The sequence below is a fragment of the Kogia breviceps genome, chromosome 16, assembly GCF_026419965.1.
Source record: "Kogia breviceps isolate mKogBre1 chromosome 16, mKogBre1 haplotype 1, whole genome shotgun sequence".
Lineage (NCBI taxonomy): Eukaryota > Metazoa > Chordata > Mammalia > Artiodactyla > Physeteridae > Kogia > Kogia breviceps.
The window spans coordinates 51602922-51628892 of record NC_081325.1 but is presented as its reverse complement, the minus strand read 5'-3'; the positions used below and the strand labels follow the sequence as shown (position 1 = coordinate 51628892).

Below are 25971 nucleotides of genomic sequence, written 5' to 3'. Positions count from 1 at the left end.
TCTCCAAAGGGGTGTATACAAGATGATTCTTTGGAAAAGAAAATAACAGAACTTCTATTTAAATTTATTGATTTCATTCTTTTCTCTATTCCTTTGTATATGTTTTATAATAGTAGAGTGGGGAGAGATATATCTGTCTATATACTTTTTACAAATAGATGCGTGATAAAGAGTTTGGAGAGTGTTGGTGTACTACTTTTTTGATTTTTTGATTTTTTTCATCTGTGGCTCGAAAGTTGGCCTTAAATGGATTGAACCCATCTCTCATTATGGTAACCAAATATTCTTCAGGATTACAAAAATGATATTTTAAATGAGATAATTATAATAGCCATTTTGTTTATTTCATTAACAGCATATTTTTAAAATTTTGACCAATTTAGAGTTTTGTGTATTTTAAGTCCCTAATAAGGCATTATATTAGATTACATTATCTTTACTACCTTCCCCACTGCAAAATTTTCTTCCTAATTCCTTTGTTTGCTCATTTGAGGAGATGGGTTTGGAAGAGGAAGTTATTCACACAGATAGAGCGAGAGAATAAACAAAGGTAGAAAGGAAGAGCAAGAAGTGTGCTGTGTGTTGAAGTTCTGAATCCCATGGCTTCATTTTGGACCACTGCTGTTCTGTTATTTGATGCTTTTAAACTCTAGCCAAGAGAAAGTTTTTAGTAGACAGTCTTGAGGTCAGAGAGAGAGGACATAATAAAGGTAGGAGGGAACGCTAAATGGAGTGAGCCGTACAAATACTTGTTGACGGCTTTTCACTGGTATGTGAATTGAGGAGATTATCACTGACTTATTAGAAAAATCTAGATGAAGAATATTGGAGATAGAAAGTAAAATGAAGTAGCTTTTGATATTTTCTAGCTTGTCTTTATGTTGAAGAATGACATGAGTTCTCTTTTAACGTTAAGTAACTCAGAGTATCTGGTATCATTAAGAAGGCTGAGGTTTTTCTGGTTCCTTTGTTTTAAGGATGGTAGTGACTTGAGATCCTTGCAAATTAAAGATGCCAGTAGAAAAGGGAGACATTAAAGATGTAGATAAGAAATCTGAAGGCTGAAAGAGGAGGAGAAAATAGAATTGAGGGCACCTTGGAGAGTTGTTTCTGCGAAGGAGGAGGGGGTATGTATGGCAGTGGGTCAGTTTTTAGGGTTGAGGGAGGAAGGGAAGAGGTTGAAGGAGACCGTGATTTCCATATAGAAGGGAGAAAAGTCATCAGTGGAGATTGAAACAATTGAGTTAAGCTAGAGAGTTTAGAAATGCCATAAAGATTTGGAGTAATGTTTGAGAGAAATAGGAGCGGGATCTGACAAATAAAACTACTTGTTTGGGGATTATTGGGCCACTAAGGACCCAGGGGGACCACTGGATAGATCCATTCTGGATACCCTTCCTCTCCCATGGCCCTAAGTATCCAGCATTAAAGGAGCCAGGAAAACAGATGAGAGCATTGGCTGGAATTTCCTGGGCTGCTATGACAGGAAAATAGGGACAAAAGGGAATTTCAGATGCTGATGAAAGAGCAATTGAGATCACCGACTGTAGGATCCAGCCTAATTTGGAAATGTGAAAGGACAAATGGACGGTCCAAGGGACTTGGAGGACTTAATAAAATAGAACAATATAGTGAGTGCGCTATACTTGAAGAGCTGGAAGGAGATAGGCAATTTTTGTGATAACATAGCATATTTGAATTTGATTTCATACTTAGAGCATTTTATTGAATGAAATGGATCATTAATGTGGTCGTGAGAGGGCAGCTGAAGTATGTTGGAAGTAAAGGTCATTGGAACTGCCCAAGTCTAAGAACTAAAAGTCTAGGCAGTTGGATGATATCCACATCGACATAAAGACATACCAGTGATGGCAACACTGTGACCTGCAAGGTTTGTAAGAGAGTTTGTGTACCATTGGAGGAAGAGTCCCATTAGATACAATATAAAGTCATGGGACAAATGGGAATAATTAGATGTTGGATCAGGAAGAAGCCTAGAGTAGTTTTGGTATAAAAAGAGAACAGGTAGATGACATAAGGGTTTATATTTTATGTGGTGACCAAAGAGGACAGAGGGGATGTGTGACAACTGGCCTAGGGCTTCAAACAGATCTGGTATAAAGTTGCTTCAATGAGGGTGTTATATGAGGACCCAAAGAGTCAGAGCCTGGCATAGGCAAGAACAGGCTAGTTTTCCAAGGTTTTGATTTTAAGGACCAGGACAGGCCTCTCATACAGTCAATACGTTTTTAACGAGTACCTTATTCTACGGGGCAGAGCATGATAGGGCATAGAGGGGATAATGATTCCATCTCATCTCCTCAAGGAACTAATAGAGCTAAACAAACGCATCTTGCTGCTTCTTCCCTTTGCATCTCTTACTTCATTTACTGCTAGAAAAATGCTTGCCACCTATTTTCCCTTTTTATACTTCAGTTCGTTTGTGAGTAAATCAACTATAAATTACGGCTAACCATTGTGAAACACTACTCAATTAAAAAAAGAAAGCTAGTAGATTTGAAATAAAATTAGAAATTATCGAGGACTAATGCCACTAACTTAAAGAGATGCAAAAGTACCAAAAAGTTGCCTTGAGCAGCCCTTCCATCAACCTCTTCAGCCTTTCCTAGTTACAACAATTTTGTATTCACATGAATGTCTGTACCCTGTTTGGAGCCTGACTCAAACAAACTGTTGGAGAGAATGGGCGTAGGGATTGGAAATAGAACACTGACTAAATATTTGATGAACCATTTTTTTTTAAAGATTACCATAAATAGTCACATTTAGAATGAGCTTTAAAATGATTTTTGTTGCACTGTCTTGTTTATTTACTCATACTGTAGAACTATCATTTTCATTGTAGATAAGTACTTTAGCTAAATTTTGGTCTACCTAGCAGTAATTCTATCTAAACATCATTACTTTACTAAGAAATAATGACATCCTAACTTAGTTCAAATATGACTTTAACTGTGTTTTAGTACTTTAGTAATGCTCTAGTTTAGAGATTAAATAGCATTAGACATCCATATTATGACTATGTCTTTTTTAGAATATTTTTAAATCAAAAAAATTTTTTTAATCAGTGGGAAGATTAGGGATAAATATGAAGAGTGCAGATTCTTTTCTGTGAGGTGCTCACGGTCTGTTAGAACTTATTGCCCCTTTTAGAACACACTGTTTAATTTTACATCTTAGAGTCTTTGTTTATGTTGTTTCATTTGTCTAAAATGCTTTTGCTTCCATTTTTTTTCTAACTTTTCTAGTATTTTCCTAATCGGCCAGGCTCAAAAATTTCTGTCAATGTTTCTCATCCCTGTACATCCCAATAATGCTGTAGTTATCAATTCATTAATTGTTCACTCAGCATATATTTATTGAGTCCTTATTATGTACCAGATACTAAGCTGGGAAGTAGGTGTTGGGTGGAGAGGCAAAGGGGAGGGATAGAAAATAAGTAAGAGTGCAGTTCATGATCTTAGGGTACTCACTATGTAATGGGATAGACATACAATATTCAGATAATTAAGTTGCATTGTGGTAAGTTATAGAGAGACTTTACTTAGGAGGTGACATTTGAGGAAATCTTAAAGAAAAATTGCCAGGACAAAGTAAAGTAATTTCACATTAGAGAAGTCAGATATCCAAAGTTATGGAGGCATGCTATGTATGGTAACTAAAAAATAGTTGATACGGGTGAAGAATGAATTGAGGGTAAAAAGCATATAAGTACTGGGGAAATTAGCTTTTTCTCTCCTTTCTCAGGTAGCACTATGTCTGTAAAATTGGAAAAGGCTTATAAATGTCTTTCTCCAACTACCCATAATGTTTAGTTTGGATTTTTTTGGCCTTTAGCCCATTTGTATTTATATACCTCTTATTTTTGTTAAGCTCCTCAAGGGTTAGGACTCATTTAGGATCCCCTCTTATATTTTTTCTTCCAGAGTGTTAAATATTACATTTTGCTCATGGTAGGCTTTCAACATTTGTTAAATACTAAATTTTAGTTCTTGGCATTTGGTAGGATCGTACTGCTTGAAATAATTTCTGACCCTCTTAATGCTCCATAACTTAATTCTCTCATTTAATTTTCATTGTGCCCCTTTGATGTTAAGTTTTTATCATTCTCATTTTTCCAGTGACAGAAGAGAGCTATTCTCCCAAGATCATAAGTAGTAAGTAGTGGAGCTAGCTCTGGAACTCCAGTTGATGTGATTCCAAAGCCCATTTTTTTATGTTTAGTCTACCTTAATCTAGTGGAGCCATAAGGATAAATAGTTATAAAAGGATAAAGTAAGTATAGCTATAAGAATCATATTACTTTGGCTAGAACTCCACAATTAAATAAATATGAATACTAATAATCTTAATGGCTGAATGAAGATGAATATCGTGATGTATGTTGAAGGTATACCTGGGGAAGGCTGATTTTAAATTAAAATTCTTAAGATTTGGAAACTATAAGTGTAAGCCAATAGAATGTTTCAGATACCAGGGAAAATATGTTTAAAAAGAGAGAGAAAATCAGTTATGCACATGACATGGGAGACATTTGACTGCCTATAATAGAGCCTAAATTTTTTGGAAAGCAAGTTTACTTCTAAAATAGGAGATATTACTGATCTGAAAATTACAGGCCCAGTTCTTTGGATTCTTTGTCAAAAATGAGGTCTTTTAACATTGTGAATGAGGTTGAGTGGTAGAGAAAGTTTATATCAAGGGAATTAGATGATACCTCATTAGAAGTATTCAAAGATATCCTTATAATGCCCATATTATCCAAATTCTTGCAGAAGCAACTTGAGTCTCTGAACACGCCATGCAATTATACAGAACACTTTCTACCTACTTAGGCTGATTGGTGTTCACATATAGAAAGTAGGTTGATTTTCTGAATTTGGGGACTCTGAAGATTTGGGGGGAGATGAAGGAAAAATATCATTTGGTATTCTCTCTTATAACATTACTCAGGGTAATTGGTAAAATTAGCAAATGTCTCTTGCATTTTATGTCAGTTTCATTCTTTTGGGATACCTAATGATGCCTGATAGTCACAGCTTTAATGACCCAAATTTCTTGATTTTTGTCTCTCTCGTTAATAAATTTGCGTGTATATGTATGCATAACCTGTTTTTCAGTCCTACTAAATACTAAGTATTTACTTAATACACCATTAGTAAATATGCTGTCGTTAGATGGTTATCAAAAGCTTCATTTCATACTTTAGCTTGATGTTTAAGTTTCCTTAAATTCCATTTAAGCCTTAATTTAAGCCTCTATTAAAATAACACTATAATTGTTTGTATATATGCTGTGTTTAATTTCTCTGAGATATTTTATCTTTTTCACTTTAAAATTGGCAATTTTTAACTCTGTGATCATCCAGCACAATGAAATAATTACTTTTTTTTTTTTCTTTTGCGTGAGCATTTGGCATGTTTGGTCATGTATTTCTCCATGAAAATTATTCGCTTATTTGGTCTCTTCTATGTCTTGAAAGGTTATTGTCTTAGAGTTGCAATTTGGTGCTCATCAGTTTAGTTAGGTTTTTAGCATGCTTCAGCTTCTAATTTTCTTGACAGAACTTTTTTGCCTTCACAATAGTCTTTGAGAATAAAATGATATAGATTATTGTAGATATGTGTGTATTTGTATATGTGTGTATATATTTATATATATATATACACACACTTTTACATATATAGTGGTGCTATATTATTCTATAAAATTATACAATATGAAAGCTAATTTATATATTTTAATAGTGAGAAATTGAGATTTTGGAGAGATTAATATTTTCATGCATGTTCGTATCTTTAGACTAAACTTTCCTAAATTTTCGAAAGAAAACTATTGCAAGTACATTTTAATTTTAAACTCCAGTTTTCTGTCTGGTGCTTTTTTGATACTTGATAAATGCAATTTTATTAGGATAACACATTTTAAAAATAATCTTATAGTAAATCAGTGTAGAAAGAATTTTCTACAAATGCAGAACAAAAGCAAAAAAGAGTCAAATTTGAATCCACATATAAAACATGTACAAAATTGATTTTATTGGCAATTTGTTACCATGGTTAGCAGTTACATCACTTTAAGGTATCATTGTATATGTTAACTCATGTCCTCAGACTGAGAAAACACTTGAGTTTGCACATTGAAATAAAAGAGAGGGATTTCCCTAGCAGTCCAAGTGGTTAGGACTCTGCACTTTCACTGTCGAGGGTGCGGGTTCAATCCCTGGTCGGGGAACTAAGATCCCACAAGCTGCATGGCGCAGCAAAAATTTTTTAAATTAAAAAAAAATAAAATAAAAGAGAGATACAAGCTTTAAAATTGTCAGTCACCACACTGCTTCTTTATTCCTAGCTCATCTGCATTGCTTTTTACAGTGCTTTTCACACTGCTTTTGATGCTAGAAAAATTTATGCCAAAATGTAGAATATGCTAAAAAATATTCATATTGTTTTATGTCAAAGGTTTACACCACTATTCTCTGCAAAGGAGAAAAACCATTGAGCAAATACTTCACAAATTCTTTCATACATGGACGAACCAGTAAGGACATCTTTTTCCCCAAAAAATAGCATTTCAAAATACTTGGCAACATGTTTCCACTTCACCTAAAGAGAAAGTGCCTTGTCTGCTGTCTATTTTTAAATGTGAAGGGGGCTTTGGTTTTTTGTTTTTTTCTTTTGTTTTGCATTTATCTGTAGGCACACTAATAGAAGCTCATTTTTTTTCTGGCTTTTATATGTTTTATATTTCTGAATTAGCATATATATATGTATATGGGTCTGTATCTACATCTGTCCCTACATGTACATACATGAGGAAAATACAGAACTGGAGAATATTAAATAAATTCTCGTTATCTAAAATAGCTTACAGTTGGTTGGGAATTGTGTTGTTTCTTTTGTGCTGAAGTCTTGGATAATGACAACTTTCATTAACATTTTGAATGTCCTCTTTTTTGTATTTATATAAGCAGTAAAATTGGTAATTGCTGGTTTCTGGAAGGATTTTAATTTCTGATCAAATAAATATGTTCAATAGGTTGATATGTCTCTGTAAATGTATATCATTTTAATTTTTATGAAAACATTTTGTGAAAATGTTGATTTTTCTAGGACCATGTTGCTGTGAATTGGTTGTTCTGTAAAAAAATATTTTTAGACTCTAAAGTAGAGATCCTAAATGCTCTGTGCATTTCCTAAACTTTGAGATGGAGAAAACTAGGTCTGCCTTTTGATAAAAGTTCAGATTGTTTGTTTTTTCTCTATGCTTTTCTTAACAAATTTTCTAACAGCTTTCAGTAACGTTTCCAAGTGACTTTTTTCTCATTTATAGAAGAGAGCAAAATTGAAAAATGACTTAGATTATTTTTCTTTTTGATTTTTTTTGTACTTTAAACAGAGATAACTAGTTCACATATACTACATGCCATTATTATTCATAATAAAGTTGCTCTATCTATACAATCTGTGTTAGTCACATTTTCTTTATAAAACAGCAGACTGTTTTCTGTCATAAAACAAATCTGGCTTGTACTGGAATAGACACGTCATCATTTGGAGTTTGAAGGTGTCCTTCTTGCACTGTCTTAAGGTTTAAATCAATGTCTGGCTCTTAATTGTAGTAAATGGCATGACACACTATATCCATGGAGAGCTTTTGACAAAAACTTATGTATCGGAATTTCTTTGCTGTGTGGTTTACTCAGGTGGCTTCAGTTTCCCTTTAGTGAAATAATATTCCAGTGCTGGTGCTAGAGTATAGAACATTGTTGTTACTGTGAACGCATCTTCTGCAGATGATATCCTGTTCCCTTTCTTTGTTGATATTTTTCTTTCTTAAACTTTGTTGCTCAGAATATCTTTAATGCTAGCCAAGGAGTCAGGGATTTGGACGTATTTTCATGGACTTCCAAAGCTTTTTTCCCCCAGGTGAGTTAACTGTAAGGAACAGTCATACATTATTCAGGTATTTCAGCTTGTATAACAAATTTTACATTGTATCTTTGAAGCCTTTGCTTAAGATTGATTTTTAAAAATTTCTTTTTACCAAAAACGATCTATACAGAGTTCTGCAATTGAGTTTCCCCATAAACCTTTCCCCTCTATTTCTGCCAAAGACCGTATTACTAGTGCAAGTTAAAACTTTTACTTGACTTCAAATTTGGTATATTTAACTTTATGACTAGCTTCTCCAACAATTATATACAGGTCTAGCTTTTTCAGAGCTTACTTATTTAGGTGGGAGAGTTCCAACGCTATGGCTCTTCTGGTTTTTTCCTATCCTTGCACAGTGGCCTTTTGAATGTTGGGGTGGGATTGCAGGGAGCAAAAATTAACATTGCAGTTCAATTTCATACGCTGGTGCCCAGGTCTTAAATTTCTGTATAGAATAAAACATGCATTTTAGGATTTCTTGAGAATAACAGACACAGTTCTGTGATTTTAGGTCTATCAGTTCTTTTTATACTGTTTAGTATTAAGAAAAGGGATAGACTTTGCTGTACATTTATTAATTTGTATAGTTTCTTTAATCAATAAAATATTAAATATTTTAGGACAGTTCTCCTATATTGCCTTTCAGTGAATAACTTGCAGTTATTATAATTATTATTAGTGTTTGCCAAGACTTTTCTCTCACTGTTACCCTGAGTGGTCAAATTGGAAATATTGTTATAACTTAATTAAATGCTCGAGATGTATCATTAAAGACCGGTGAAATTGTTTTTTCACTAAATCTATGAATATTTGTTTAGTTTTTACACCATGCCATGTAATTTTTAAAAGATCATTTGTACATATGACTAATTTGACTCTTCCATCTATGAAATAGCATCATGTATTTGCTAAAATGTATCATTCACAACATTTTTTAAGTATTTACTGAAAATCTCATGAGTAAAATGGCACAATTTAAAGTTTAGACCTTACTCTCCATTTTTATTTTGAGTGCTCTCTTTGTATTCATATAGTTGTACACATATATAAATTTTTACAAATATTCATGCATGGGTATATAAAATGCATATTTTATTTTAGATTGTAAATCTAAATTTTTCAAGTACTAAAAATTCTCATTTCCATTAAATTGCCAATATATAAATAAGGAATGTTGGACAAATATGGTACAGTAATTATAGTAAATGTAAATAAATACTGTCCGTAGTTCGTATTTGTATAAGTAAAAATTGATGATTATTCATCACCACAATGAAATTTACAAGATGTTATGTGAAGGTTAATAATGGATTTAAAATTTTTTCTGACCAACCATATAGTAAATTAAAGACACAGGTATGGAGAATTCTTGAATCCACATTTTTTTAACCTTACGATTTTATTTTTAATTTTCCACTATATAATGGACATGTCTTTTGGAATGAGACTACTCATAGGGATAGAGCTACTCAGTAATATTTTATCTTGCATAATATGTTCGTGGTTTTTTCCATTTTTATCTTATTTATAACATAACTAAATATTAATTTAATTTTAACCTAATGTTTGAATAATTGTCCCATTTTGATCTTTTACTGTATTTGAATAAAGCAATTTGTAGAGTCTATATCGCTGTATTTAAAAATGCAGTTTAAGTCTGTTTTAAAGAAGTAATAATGACAGTGGAAGAATTTCCAGTGTAGAACTTTCCTTTACATTTAATTGGCAAAAAGAGCAAATATGGGAAGGTTATTATTTCTCTTTATTGCATTCACATAGGAAGTAATTTCATCACAGCATTCAGATTCAACAGGAAATTTAGGGTATCTTCCTTTCATTCATTTTAGAAGTGACTCTTATGTCCAAATATATTTATATAAAACCACATCTTTAATGTTAATCTCTCCTCTCTACTGAAATATAATCATCTTTTTCTGTTAAAAGCATTAATATATCACTGTTTAACAATGGTCTAGCAAATCTAACAAGGCATTTTTATTTGTACTGTATTAAGAAAGTGTGAGTTGTTAAAATCCTATAAGCATTCTTATTTCATTCATAACTAGTAAATAAATATTAACATGTAGCTATATTTCATGCACATTTTTTCATCATTGTTATCTCTGTTTATAGATAAGTCTCCAGAATCTTCATACCTATTTTCTCTATTTATTAATAGTTATAAACAAAAGTACAAGGAAATGAGGATTTAGACTTTTAAACCCATACCGACAGGCAGTAATGCAGTAATAATGATTCAAAATTATTCAGTTGTGGTTCATATAGTAAATTATTTTTTGTTTCTCCTACTGTTAAATATTTCACTAAAAGATAAAAGTAAAATCAAGTACTACTGTGTTTCTCAAATTATGGTGGACAGAAGCTAGAGGTTCAGGTCCTCTCCTGCTATCTTTTCTTCTCTTCAACTCTTTTAAATATTATTCAGAATTGAATAACTGAAAGATTCTTTAATAGTAGTATTAACCAACCCTTGAGCTATCTTTGGATATGTGTTCTTTTTCTTAATTGATGCATTATGGACTTGCTGTAAAAGCAATTAAGAAGGATGTTGAAAGTGATAATAGATTGTATTTTGTTTACTTTTTTTTCCTATTCAAATTTTCAGGAACCTAAAACTAGTACTGATGACTTTTTCAAAGACATAAACTCCTGCTGCCCACAGGAAGCAACAATGCAAGAGCAGGATATGCCGTTCTTGCGAGGAGGGCCAGGCATGTACAAGGTAGTGAAGACGGGACCTTCCGGTCACAACATCAGAAGCTGCCCTAACCTTAGAGGTATCCCAATTGGAATGTTAGTTCTGGGAAACAAAGTCAAAGCAGTGGGAGAGGTATGGATTCTTGTAGCTTCATGACTTCTAAGATATTCATTTTTAATATAATACAACCAAAGCATCTCTTTCTTCCAAAGGTTGCCATTTCCATCCCAGGTTTTTAAATGTTAATGTTCTTTATCTTTACCTGTATTGAAAATACTAATGCAATTTTTCTGTGCTTCTTTTTTAATAATTTTATTCTCATAATTATCCTTGTGAAAACAATATTTATATAACAAAGTGATTTGTATTGTATATATAAATGTTCGGTATTTGCAAATATCTTTTCACTATTGCAAATGTGTACTGTACTGTCATGGATGAACAGCACTTTGAAATATTTGCTATGAATCAGTTTGGAGATGTGTTATATTCAAAGGGTTTCATTTCTTCGTTCCCATATATGGGTGTCACTGAAGTCCTGAGCAAATAACATTACTCTTTAGTCAACTGTGGCATTTGCCTCAGCTGATCAGCTTAAAGATGTAGTGTGTCATGCTATTTCTCAGTGTCAGGGTTATTTTCAAGTTGCATTTTAGGCACTACCAACCTAAATAATAGAGAGTATGCTGTGTTAGGACATTTCAGGTGCCAAACAAAGAGCCATGTGTTTTGGGGTAGCATTTAAAATTATTAAGGGATTATCCTGTGCCTTAAAAAAATATTGCTTTTACTAAAGTCATCAGTGAGCATTATTTTACAAGACTGTTTATTGATTTCTGTCTTACCTCAGGCTGTGGTCTTAATTTCAGAAACTAATTTGATGATAGAGATTTATTGGAATACTTACTCAAACTTTTTGCTGGTTTTCAGCCTGAATGCCCTGAAAGAATCAAGCCAATCAATCATGCTTTTTGTTATGTACCAGGTAACCAATTCTGAAGGTACATGGGTGCAGCTGGATAAGAACAGCATGGTAGAGTTCTGTGAGAGTGATGAAGGAGAGGCATGGTCCTTAGCTAGAGACAGAGGCGGAAACCAGTACCTCCGACATGAAGATGGCAAGTTGGCTTAAATTTGTGATTTATTCCGATTTACCTTTGCAGTGCAGAAGTTTAAAGTGTACTGTATTTCTTTTGTTGTAAAGAGCTTTTTTGTGTGTTTATTTTTTAAGTAAAATCAAAACCAAAGGTTTAAAAATCTTGCAATTGTTAAAATTCCTATGTAAAGTACATAGATACTAAATGAATACACATAAAAGAAGAGAATTAGAAGGAAATGTGAAACATGAATTGATCTTTGTAAAACATGCTTTTTATTTCATTAATATGAATTTAAATGATAATTCTTCTCTGCCAGTTCGGGACTAAACCTTTTACTCTTTTTACCACTAAATGGAAGTTCATTTTTCAAACCACTGATTGTAGTACTTCTCCCAGGCAATTTCATTCTATTGAATTCTGTCTCAGGAAAGGAGCATTGAATATATACTTAGCTTCTTCTGGGGGTTTCCTATTTTGTTGTTAGAGTTTCAGCTTTAAACTTTATTTTACTGTTTTTCAACAATGATCTCCTTTAATAAAAGATTTTCCTTTTTGTCCTCTTCTCTTCATTCTCCTGGTGGCAACATCTTGTTCAGACCATGTCATCACTTAGGTGAAGCTTTAGCTGATTCTCACAGAGTGAAGAGTTACCTCTCATCCTAAAGAACTGAATTCACCACTAGAACAAAATTGATATTATATTGAAGTTATTTTTTATTTCTTCGTACCCAGATTGTGAGTCCCTTGTGGACAGGCACAGGTTTTTTATCTTTGTATTCCTAGTTCTAAAGCAGTTTTCGCACATACTAGTTGCTCACTAAGTTTTCTAAATATACAAGTTGAGTCACAAAAGTATTAGTTAGGACATCAAAATAAGTGGATAAGCCAAACATAGACTTTTCTACCAAATCCCAGAATTTATAGGAGAGGGTCAGACAATTAAATGAATATGCTCCTTTATCCAAAAGAGTATAAAGTTATAATAACCATTATCCAAGAGGTAATATGGCCATAGTATATAAATAGATTCAAGAAAGGTTTGGAATTTGTGTGAATGACAGAGTACGTTTAGATATATTAACATGATACATTAAACATTCTCCCCTTTTTTCCCACAGCAAGCCTTTGAGATCAGTTATATTATCTTCATTTTACATTTCTAAGCTCATAGAATTTAAAATGACTTGCCTATGGTTATACCACTGGAAACAGGGCAGGTGAAAGACATGAGCCAGAATCTTCATTCTTATTTCAAATGCTGTGCTCATTACACCACACTGCATCAGTAATCCACTGAACCCAATTTGAGAACCTACTTCCTCCCTTGTCTTTACAGACCAGTTTTTCTTAGTCAAAGATGATGTCATCATAAAATAATGTCCTGAGATGGTAAAACTATTCTTTATTATGTTTTGAAAAGCAAAAGTCTTCTTTTCATGTAAATCAGACATTTTACAAAATAACTTTCCCATTTACAGAATACTTACTACATATATAATTATTACATATTCATAAATTCTTAAACATTTTCATTATATAGGGATATTCAGATATAAAGGAAAATAACCTAAAGTGAGATCAGCTTTATATAAGACATAATTAAATAATCTGAGAATGGTTTAAGTGACTGTCAGGGTCTTTCTAACTTAGTAATCATTTTGACTAGCAATGAGCATAATGTGTAAGAGTAGACTCTGGAACTGGACTGCCAGGGTACAAATGCCAGCTCTTAACTTTTCAGTTGTCCAAATTACCTAATATCTCTGTGCCTTGGTTTTCTCATTTACAAAGTGAAGATACTTTATAAGTTCTATATGAAAGCTAAGTGAAGAAATAACAAAGCTATCAGATGGTAAGGTTAGCTATTATTGTTAAAATGTAAAATGCTTTCCATACTAAGGAGTGAGTTTTACCATAGGAAATTGTATTCCCATATACTTAGAAGGTAGAAGGTTCCTTTTAGATAAAATGCTTCTTAAATTAGGATATCGTTTCTACTAAGATATATACTCAACCCAAACAGAGGTGTAAGAGAAGTTTAAATTTCTCTGTGATCACTTAATGATTTTTTGCCATATATATATATATATGGCACAATAAAAGCAAAAAAAAAAGCAATAATAGCAAATGTTAATAGCACAATAAAAGCAAACTGACTCCATAAGAGCATATCCCATTTCTAAGTATTATAGTGATTTTGATTGATGAAAACAAAGATTTTGTCACATACTTTGTTGGTGTCAGTGACCTAATTGGTAGACCTATTATCAAATCTAAACGTGAGGTTATTTTAAAATTTAACCATCATAAAAATCTTTCTTGCAATTTTCTCTCTTTATAAATGGGGAATAGCACATAAGAAACTAATTTTATAGATGTTCCTTTTATTGTAGAACAAGTTCTTCTGGATCAAAATTCTCAAACTCCTCCTCCAAGCCCTTTCTCAGTACAAGCCTTTAATAAAGGGGCAAGTTGCAGTGCCCAAGGATTTGATTATGGACTCGGAAATAGTAAAGGTAGGTGTTTTAAGTGAGTCTTTTATTTACCTAACTAATATTTTTATTACCTTCTCTTCTAACCATTTTTATTACTGTTCACCCACAAAACTTTGTTTGTTCCTAGAAAACTAACAATCAAAATGTTTACGGCGGTGTTCATTTTACAGTATTGGTTTTATCCATCTTAGCTTAAGTTTATAGTTCTTGCTTACCTGTTCTTATTTTGTAGACACTCATTTTGAATTCACATCATAAAGATTCTGTGTCACTATATCCAGTAGAAGAACTTTTCTTTATCATCCAGTTATTATTAAATGTTAATGAGCAAAAAAGAACTTTCCAAAATGATCCATTTAAAATCAAAATATGGGGCTTCCCGGTGGCGCGGTGGTTGCGTGTCAGCCTGCCGAGGCGGGGTACGCGGGTTCGTGCCCCGATCCGGGAAGATCCCACGTGCCGCGGAGCGGCTGGGCCCTTGAGCCATGGCTGCTGAGCCTGCGCGTCCGGAGCCTGTGCTTTGCAACGGGAGAGGCCACAACAGTGAGAGGCCCGCGTACCGCAAAAAAATAATAATAATAAAATAAAAATATTTTAAGTAATATTTTTAAGTAATATTGCACATCAGCTTTATTAAACGTGTGGTTTTCAAAGTCTAATCAAGTTATGTTAGTTAATTTCAAATTACATGGAATGATAGCTTTGGGTTTGGTACGTATAATGAAACCAAAAAACTGTAGAAAGGAAAACAAAACCCCTAAGCCATATGGATATAAAATGTATACAACTTGTTTCGGTTGCATTAATAGAAGAGACCAGCATCATGGACAGTCCAAATAATAATTATTTTGGAGTAATTTATGATCAAATTTCATCCAAAATTCCATTTGTATGTAAATTTGGACACATTCACATGCTTTCTTATGAACCTGCTCCTAACTCTTAGCTTCAAAATCGACGATATTGTCAGAAGGTAGCATATAGCTGGACAATGGGTAGGAAGGAGAAGATAGCCTACATGGAAATACTTTTACTTTAAAATGTTATTGAAACTAATTCATGAGATTTGATTTCCAGACACAAGTACAGTTGTTTTAATACCTGACTTGCAGAGCAAGTGAAATCATGAAATAGTCAACAAGATACAGAATTACATCAGTATAGAGGAAATATTCAATTTAAAATAAAACCACTTTCTGTTTGATACCTTTATTACTTTCCACAAAGTATTTTTATTAAGAAGGAAGCCTTAGCTACAAGATTTCTTTTTGGCTCTTCCTCCTACATTGGGTTGCTCTATCCTACAGGCTTGGATACTGTCTGCTTGCTCATTCCTGGTAGCTCAGATTTCAACTAACTTAAACTAGACCATCATGCTTAAGTAGGGTAAATGCTTTGTGGTGTTTTCTTCCTGTCCCTTTCCTTCTGCCGCTCCCAGTCCTTAAATTAAAATCTCAGTGTTGACTTACCACTATATACTTGTATAGTAATCTGTTTTAACACCATGTTTAATTCAAATCGTATGCTTTCAGTCTCCAAAATGTCTAAATTGTACTGGTGGTTATCACATTAAATCAGTGTTTAAAACAGAATTTGTTAAAACATCATAAGAATAAAAATCAACTTTCAGTAGAGACAAACATTGCTGAGAACATTTGTTATTAATTAGAAATAATGTATTACTTTTTAAAAGTGATTTTGCTAATATTGTTCAAAAATAGCATGTACTTCTTAATAGACTTTTAAAATATTTAGATGGAGTAAAGAAATATTAAGAAACTTTCATCTGATTAAATATATCTAACCTTTATTTATTATCTTACCTTTAATTGTAGTTCCCATTTTCTTTAAGTCTTTATGCTATCCAACATCAAGCAGTTGTTTATTGCAAAAATTCTTTTTCCTTAAAACAATTTTATAAAATTCTTCATCACCTCTAAAATCCTTTTCTAATCTGCAGCATTAATTTTTTTAAGTGAAGATATGTAGCTTGTGTGCACAGTTCTTTCCATATTAATCTGTTTCTTTTTGGTGTTTCATTTAAAACTTTATTTATGAAACTTTATTATATCTAGAGAATATGCCTGGAAAGGTACTGTTTTCCAGTTTCTGCATCAGCTAGTCTGGATATGGTTTCCCCCCCCAACCCTTCTTCTTCAACATCATTTAAACTATTTAATATTTATATTCTCATAAATAAGGAGCTATCATCCATCCAGTTATATCATTTCATATTTTTAAAAGTATTTTTCTGTTAATGTCCTTTGTATTTAATTTTGAAGAAAATATCAGAATTCATGTTTGTGATACTATTCAAATAAGGTACCTCATATTCCTTTTTTTCTTATAGGTCTTTTATAAATTTTTACATTGCCTATCCAAGCAAAAGAGTTCATGCTTTTAAAAATGTATAATTTCTTTGGCAATAACAACTTTAAAAAAGAAAATATTAATTTATAACTGTAATAGAAATGTATTACTAAATTAATAACATATACTTTGCCTCCCTTCAGTCCTACATTGAACTGTTCATATTATTTGCATATTTTCTGCATGAAGTGTACTGCATATGAGGCAGGGTGATAATAGTCAATGTCAGGTACTGCACAGAAGACATCATCGACTTAGGTCTTCCTTTATACTTGTATGGTATTAAATCAACTTATCATACTTACTTCATAGACTCTGTATTCTCTCATGCTGCTGCTAGATGTTGTATATGAATTTAAATGGATTTGTTTTTGTAAGTGGGCCATTATATAAAATTTGTTGGGGTGCTTCCATTATTAAAACAACATACAACATTCGGTCCCTAATTTGAGAACAACAGTCACCAACTTCCACAACAGTTCTGAATTGGCATTGTTTTATTTAGTGTTTAACTTTATCTGAATGTCATAAAGCACCATTTACCTTGCCATTTTGGATGTTAATTAATAACAAGTTGTAGTTTTGACTGTTTTGCCCACTGCAGGTGACCAACTGAGTGCCATATTGAATTCCATTCAGTCACGGCCCAATCTCCCAGCTCCTTCCATCTTTGATCAAGCTGCAAAACCTCCCTCTTCCCTAGTCCACAGCCCATTTGTGTTCGGACAGCCCCTTTCCTTCCAGCAGCCTCAGCTTCAGAGTAAGTCTTGTCAGCCTTACCTGCCTCATCAAACCATTTCTGAAGCTTTGTTCTGAGTTGTTTATCAGTTACTAATTATTTATCAACTCACCTAACTGGTTTTATTTAATGAGGACGTTATCCCTTCCCACATTTTTGAAGCACTTAAGCTATTCTGACCTAAGACATTCTGCAGCTAAGACATTTGTTTTTAATCACATTTTTTTATTAAGTGTAGTTATTAAAATATGACTTTTATGTTTTCTAATTCCAGAATAAGCAAATCATACTATAAAATATATTAAGAAAACATTGATTAAAAAAATAATATGCACGACTATGGTAAGCATCAGTTATAAGGATAACTTTCATTGTTTTACACTGAATTTTTGTTACTTAGAGATGCCCCAAGAGAATGAACCTATTTCACTATACCAGTGGGTGGAGGAGAGGCTGTACTGGGCAGGTTTGTTTGTTTCTTTTAAGTGAATTTGGTGTCTGTGAAATGTATAGCAACGTAGGTTTCCAAATGTTCTCACATTGTTGTTTCTTCTCTTGCTTTTTGTTGTTGTTGTTCTTGTTCTTGTTCTTGTTCTTAATAAGTTAAACCAATCAGTTGATTCCAGTTCTGCCTTCTGGGATTGTTCTAGCCCTTTATCCATGGTAGTAATTCATACTGATCTGGAAAACAGACCCAAAACAAATTACATTTACCAGAGTCTTCTTTTTTCTTAGTAAGTTCCTGAGGCTTCCCCATAAACATCTCAAACCTCCTAGTATGACAACAATATGCTCTTCTTGGCCTTCAGTTCGCATATTGGCTATACAGTATATAAACACACTCACTGAATTGAGAGAGTTTTTGGAAGTCTCAGCTTGTACACCCATTTGTTTGAATTCAAATGCATGACGTCTTTGCTTTACTTTAATAAAATACATCCACATTTAGATCTAAGTTATTATTGTACAAAAACACTTTTCTAGCTATTATTAGGATTACTTAAGAGAATGCCAGCTGGTTTAGTTTTTATTAGGAACCAGGGTAGTGTATAGTTAGCAAATGATGTTATTCATTATGATATTATTACCTGTCTTTGGAAAAGAGTATACAAGAGTATAAACTTTTTTAGGTTTGCACTATACATTAGGCAAGTTCAATTAATGAAATTAGTTTGTAAATACAAGTAGTATCTCTACTACTGCTCTCTACTACTTCTCTCTCTACTACTATATTCATGTATAATATTCACTTTAATGTCTCTTAAAAGAAGAATTTCAAGGAAACATAACAGTGTCATGTGTGTGAAATAGTTTTTTCTTCCTTGATAAGCATTATAGAAGAATGAAAGAGAAGTGAAGACTTAGTTTACCCATTTAATGAAGTGACAGACACTTTACATTTAGATGTACCCAGGTTGCAGGAAGTTTTAAAGGTAAGGACAAGGAAATAAAAGGGAAAAATACCATCATAACCAGGCAGAAAATTCATATTGAATATAAAATTGTAAAAGAGAAATTACCCTGATAATGTCATAGTGGCAGCAGGCAAGAGAACTAAGGAATAAGAACCGTTTTGTTCTACCTAAAGGGTTATTGCAAGTCTTCTCGAAAACTTCTCTAAAAAAAAGTATAATTACTATTTTTATTTTACCAAGTTACTTAATAAAATGTTGTAAAACAAAATATAAAGACCATAAGAAAATCAGATTTGCCTCTTTTAAAGGATAATAGGTTTCTAACTGACATTGTATCAATATAATTTTGTTCATATTGTGTCTAAGTGTTATCAGTACGTACCACCACTTCCTTTACCACCATCTTGGAGCAAATTTGAAATCATGGCGTAGAAATGTCTCAAAATTACCAGTTTTCCGAATCATTACTTGCGTGTACTCCAATGATACAGACTTCTTATTCTCAGCAGAATATCACTGAAGTTTGACTACCCAATTCCAGAAACCAGAAGGCTTATTACTCTTTAGCACAACTAAAAACAAGTATGGAATCTAAAAATAGTTGAATGTTTTATAGATATATTAGAATTGTAGTAATTACATTATAGGAAAATTAAATATGGCAGAATTAAAACTACCTGAGTAAGATATTCTTTCCTGAATTTCACTGCTGTCCATCACACTAACATTTCATCTTGCTTTAGAAGATGGCTTATTTATACTGAACTTCCCTTTACTAATTAGTAAAATGAGAATCTTTTCTGTCTTACACCTTTGTGATTCTAAAATATTGAATAAAATATTATGTATAGGGCTTCCCTGGTGGCGCAGTGGTTGAGAGTCCACCTGCTGATGCAGGGGACACGGGTTGTTGCCCAGGTCTGGGAAGATCCCACATGCCGCGGAGCAGCTGGGCCCGTGAGCCATGGCCGCTGAGCCTTTGCGTCCAGAGCCTGTGCTCCGCAATGGGAGAGGCCACAACAGTTAGAGGCCCGCGTACCGCAAATAAATAAATAAATAAATAAATATATATATATATATTATGTATAGAAGACTGTATTTACTAGTTCTTGCTTATTCTGATGTCACCACTATGTACTTACTACTGTCCTTGAGCACTTCAGTACATCCTCATTTGAGATAATGTCTCCATTTTACAGTTAAGGAAACGGAAGCTTAAAGAGGATAAATGATATGCCCTAGAAACGTACATAGTAAATGGTAGAGTCAGAACATGAGCCCAGTTCTCCTGACTACAAAGGAGGCCATGTTTTTAAATATCTAGCTTTGCCTACTAATAAATAATGTAAAAATCTGTTCTTTAATATATAGTTTTTAAATTTCTGTTTCCATTTGGTTCTAGCATCCAGAGTATTAGCTTTGTTTGGATTGGTTATTTTCCCCTTCATAGTTTAAGAATGTAGCATGGTTTAAAAGGAAAAGGTTTCCTAAATACTGTAACTCAAGTTCCCAGCTAAGTAGATGACATACATAAAGTAGGGACATACATAACCTGCTCCACATGTCAACTTTAAGAGCATTATTAACCAGTATTTCTTTAGTGGTTTTTTTTCCCCTGAAGCATAGGGTTTTTTTTTTTTTTTTTTAATCTTTGGAATTGAAAATAATCTGGCACATTAAATTTTTTAAGTTGAAAAACTATATATGCACACATACATATATACATACAAATTACTTCAACTGTTATTCTAGTGAAATAGAATAATTATAGAAATAAAAGTCACACATTTTCCTTGTCTTACCATATTTATATGTGTGCAAAGGCATAAGAGAGAAGAGAGATGTGTATATAAACTTTTCCTTTACTGTTCCATAGTTTACTTTTTTATTTCAAAAGTATTTATGTAGGTTTCAGAATTGGTAAGCAATTTGGCAGTAAGTTTCTAGTGGACTGAGGTGGGGAATGATATAGGTGCCTGCTTTCTTTTAAGAATATTACATTCTAGGGCTTCCCTGGTGGCGCAGTGGTTGAGAATCCGCCTGCCGATGCAGGGGACGCGGGTTCGTGCCCCGGTCCGGGAAGATCCCACATGCCGCGGAGCGGCTGGGCCCGTGGGCCATGGCTGCTGAGCCTGCGCGTCCGGAGCCTGTGCCTGTGCTCTGCAACGGGAGAGGCCACAACAGTGAGAGGCCCGCGTAAAAAAACATTACATTCTATATTTTCATTATCTTTCCTCATTTCTTTTGAAAGCATCATTTTATTTAAGTCCCATATCCTCTGACAATACCTTACACATCATAAGCATTCAGGAAGTACTTATTGACCGTAAATGCCTAAGATGATCATTTCTTCAGTGTAAACTATGAGTTTAAGATCATGTGTTTCTTGTTATCTTATGATTGATATTCCTGTCTTTACTCAGAATACATCTTCAAAATAGAGGAAGAATATTTCAGTAGTAATTAAATTTAACTATAATGTGATGATGTGATATCTAATAATTCTGAGTTTATACTGATGGAATTTTATGAAAGAGCCTCCAACTGAAAAACTGTATTTCACGTGACTGTGTTTAATATAAACATTTCTAGCTACTGTCCAAGGAGCTAAATAATTTGCTTTTATTTTTTTTTGTAGGGAAAAAGAATGGTAAATAGAACGTTAAGACAGTTTACGACTGTCCCAGAGATTTTAAATATATATAACATGTCATAGTGGCAGCATATATATATATATATAACATATATATATATATATATATATATATATATATATATATCAAAGTATGTCGTACTTTCAAGCCCAGATATGAGAGCTCTAGGTTACTTTGCAACGAGTTTTTCTGTTATACCCATAATCACATTCTCAAAGGAGACAAAACATTCGCTAAATGTGACAAGAGTTCACCTGAGTATCTGCATGCATATTGGTTTGTGTTCAAGAATAGTAACATATACTAAAGCACTGTGTTTACTTACTTAGCTTATAAAGATGTAGTGATGGAAAGACATTAAGCTCAGATTTCCTCTCCAACCACTTATTTAGTTAAGTTACTTGATGCATCTGAGCCCTTTTTACCTCATCCATAAAATGAGGTGCCTAATAAACGTTGTCTGTTGATATTGATATTGCCTTTTGATGCAAACATTTAACATCTCTCATGCTCCAAGGAAAAGTGGAGGAAATCAGTCTCAGAGAGAGCAGTCTATTCTCTGTGGAGTGAGTTGCAGGAAAGGCACAAATGAGGTTTCCTAGCTACTCCTCAGTACATTTTCACAGCTTAACTTCATTATTTGCCTTGAGTTTAATTCTTCATATGTTAACACTACATTCAGATGTTAGTATGAATATCAGTATAAAAGCCAGGATTTTTTCTAAGACTTAGACTTCATTTTTATCCTGGATTGTAATCCCAGCCCAGAATCTGTCTACTTATTTGCCTGCCTGGTGTGAGCTGTGGTGTGGATGGAGCCCTTGACTTGGGAAGGAGACTTGTGTTTTAACCTGTGTTCTCCCTCCAGTTAGTTTTGTGACACTAAGCTGATTTCTCAGACCCTTTTCCTCTTCATAATTTTTGTTAAGGAAAATTAAAGGATGATATCAACAAAGATTTCGTAAAATCAAATAGTCAAGTGCAGTAAAATTTTTCATACTTGAACCGATAGCATCTGTCACAATGGCCAATATATTTATTTCAGTTTGGGCTCTAATATCTCTAGCATCCCTACAAATCCTTGTCATTTCAGTCATGGGCCAGAATATATCTTGACTCAGTGTCTCTATCTTCTCTGTGGTAGGAAAGCTTTGACCCATGTTCCTTTCCCTCTTCATCAGCCCTCACTTCATCCTAGGAATTTAGACCACAGAGAACGCTGCTGTTGTTTATAAGACAGTGTGCCCGAGTGCATCTGTTTGCTTTCTCCTGACCAGATCTGACCTTTCGTCTCTCCCTTTGCTCCCATCTCCTTATTGGCTACTAAATTTATTCCACCCTTTATTACCATTTTTCTTCAGATGGGTCATTTATTCTTCCATCCTCTATTTACCTGCGTTTGTTAAATATGTAGTCTATGCTAAGCTATAGGGAGCAATAACGTAAAGAAAATATTATCACTGATCCTGAAGGGCTTTTGGAATACTGAGGAAGGCAGCCATGTTGAAAAAAATGATGGCATTATTTTAAGTCTGCAGGAGCAATATTCACAGGATGCATTGGAAACATAGGAGAAAAAACTGCTGACTCAGCTAGGAAAGGTTAGAGAAGGCATGAGATAAAGAGATGGCCCCTAATCAGAGTGTTGAAGGACTCATAGGAATTTATCAGGCAGCAGTGGGGGTGGGGAAGGAGGTTACCAGGTGTATTTCCTCTCTAAGAATAGCATGAGCTAAGTTTAGGGGAACCACTGACTCAAAAATATTTATTGACCACCATCTACATGTCAGGCACTCTTCTAAGTACTGGTCATGCAAAGAGTCCAGTTTGGGAGGCTTTCACACTAATCCAGCTGAGAGACGATGGTGGCTTTACCAGAGTAGTAGCCGAAGAGATGGTATTAAATCATGGAATACTGGATATATTTTGAAGGGGAATCAACAGGATTTGCCTAAAGGTTGAATAAGCAATGAGAATACCAAACTAGTGGAGGGCAAATCTAAGATTTTTGCCTAGGCGTTTGGAAGAATGTAATTTCCATTTTATATGGGGACTGTAGGAGAACTAGGTCTGGGGGGCAATAACAAAGGCTTAATTTTGGACATTATATTGGTAAGCTACTGTTGCATAATAAACCACCCCAAAACTTAATGACTTAAAGCAAGCGCTCTTTAGCTCACAATTCTGTGGGATAGCAGAGCAGGCTGGCTTCAGCTGGGTGGTTGTTGTCATCTTGCCTGGGATCCTTCGTGCATCTGTAGGTCAGACAGGTATTTTTTCCTTGGGGATTGGCTGGCATGAAAAGGGTGACTAGGCCAAATATCTCTTGTCATTCAGTGGGTTAACCTGGGTTTGTTTGCATGGACACTGCAGGATTCTGCGAAAACAAAAGCATGCACGGTCTTTTGAGGCTTAGGCTTGACACTGACACAGCATCATATATGCCATACTCTGTTGGTCAAAGCAGGACACTTATGGTCAAGGATGGAGAAGTAGACTTCACTTCTTGATTAGAGTTGCTGCAAAAGGGCATGGTACAAGGATAGGAATAATTGTCACCGTGTTTGCAAATGATCAGATATGTTAAGTTTGAGGTTCCTTTTAAGTCCAGTGGAGACATCAAGTTGAGATCGATGTAAGACCCTGGAGTTCATGGGAACTGTCTGGGCAGGACACATAAGTTGAGAGTTCACTGGCTTATAGCAGAGTAATTTGAGAGTTGCCCTAAGGGTGGATTAAAGCAGCAGGAAAGTAGGTATAGGGAGAAAAGAGAAGATGGCTAAAGACTGAGCGCTGGGGCACTTCAGGGTTTAGACATGGGAGAGAGGAGGAGAAATCAGCAAAAGAGACTGACAAGCGGCCATAGAAATAGGAGGAAAACTGAGTCAGTGTGGTGTTTCTGGAAGCCAAGTGAAGAAAGTGTTTCAAGGAAATAGTGACAGGCTGTATCAGATGTTGCTGATGGGTCAGATAAAGTGAGGATTGAGAATGGACCATTGGATTTAGCAACGTGGAGGTCACTGGTGATCTTGATGAGAGCAACTCTAGTCGGATGAGATGCCAAAGCTCCATTAGAGTGGGCTCCAGAGAAAAGGGGGGAAGAGAAATTGGAGACAGTTATTATAGATAAATTTGTCAAGTTTTACTGTAAAGGGAAGGAAAACACATAAAGTGAAACCAGGGCAAAGGATGTGAGATCTGGAGAGATTTTTGTGTGGTTTGGTTTTTAATGGGGAAAAGGTAACATCAGGGTTGTTTTTTAATGAGAATGATCCAATAGAGAGAAAAATTGCCGATGCAGGAGAGAGGGGGGAGGATTGCTGGAACAGTATTCATCTATGGGAGAGGGGAGGGGATGTAGCACAAAGGGGAAAGGCTGGCCAAGTAGGAGCAGAAATAGGTGATCCATCATAACAGGAGAGGAAAGAATGTGTAGTGTTAGCAGCTTGAGAATGTTGTCCATTTGTTCTTCGTTTTGTTTGTTTTCTCAGTAAAATAGGAAGCCATCATCAGCTCAGAGTTAGCATGGGGAAAGTGTTGGTGGTTTGAGGAAAGAGAAGATATGAAATGGTAATCGCTAACACATAGCAGTCATTTACCACATAACAGGTACCATTTTAACCACTTCAAATTAATCAACTCATTTGATTATGTTAGGAAACATGATTCACCTGAGAAACTTCATGCGTTTGTAGCTTAGAGTGTTAGTGTCCTAGTGGCGGTTTCTTACACTAGAGAGGGCGGGGCACATCATGAAGAGTCTTGTAAGCCACTCTTAGTAGTTTAGACTTTATCCTGTGAGTAAAGTGAGTAAAATGGAAGGAGCAGATAAAGGCATATATAGTTCTGCAGAATTTTAAACAAAAAGAATGATATGCTCAGTCTTACATTTGTGAAAGATAACTAAAAATATTATGAAAAAGGTTCTGGAGAAAGGGAGAGCGTTAGAGGCAGGGATTCCAGAGAAGAGCTGAGTAGGGCTTAAACTAAGGTGAAATTACAGTGGACGTATAGAAGAAGGGACAAGTTTAGAAACACGTAGGCAGTAAAATTGTACAGGTCTTGCTAATCACAGTTGAAGGAGCCAGTCTAGAATGGCATCCAGTTTTCTGTCTTTGTTTTGAAAGATTATATGCTTACCTAATGCCAATACACAGAATAAAAAGCAGATTTTAAGAAAAAAATGAGTTCAGTTGGGTAACTTAGCCTCCAGTAAGCTGTAATATAATTCGAATGTGGGAAACATACTTAGCATTTCCATAACTGAAGATGGCATTGTTGACTGACAGTTTGAAAATACATCATTACAGATTTTCATCCATCTTCCTTTCTGCATTCGTATCATATGGATGAATGTTATATTCTAGTGAAAAGCTTATTTCTATTTTAGCCTTAAGTTGGAAATTTTGTTCTAGCTGTCATTCTTTTATAATTCGTTTAGTATACTAACATTTACATAAGTAAATTTTAGTTCCTATTCTGTGTCTTAAGCTCTTTCTCTTCTGATACATTTAGTAGGATTCC

General features: G+C 34.2%; 1 protein-coding gene across 15 annotated transcripts in view; it reads left to right on the top strand.

The window, feature by feature from the left end:
* MYCBP2 (MYC binding protein 2) overlaps positions 1–25971 on the top strand; it is a 266407-nt gene that overhangs the window by 185787 nt on the left and 54649 nt on the right. For 3 of the 15 annotated variants that reach the window (XM_067016840.1, XM_067016835.1, XM_067016836.1), the window contains 6 exons: positions 7875–7949; positions 10582–10806; positions 11660–11792; positions 14168–14290; positions 17220–17399; positions 17779–17844. In XM_067016840.1, coding sequence (XP_066872941.1) covers positions 7875–7949; positions 10582–10806; positions 11660–11792; positions 14168–14290; positions 17220–17399; positions 17779–17844 — 802 coding nt within the window. The remainder of the gene's footprint in view (positions 1–7874; positions 7950–10581; positions 10807–11659; positions 11793–14167; positions 14291–17219; positions 17400–17778; positions 17845–25971) is intronic. The other 12 variants (XM_059042284.2, XM_059042286.2, XM_067016837.1 and 9 more) reach the window with 11 other exon arrangements.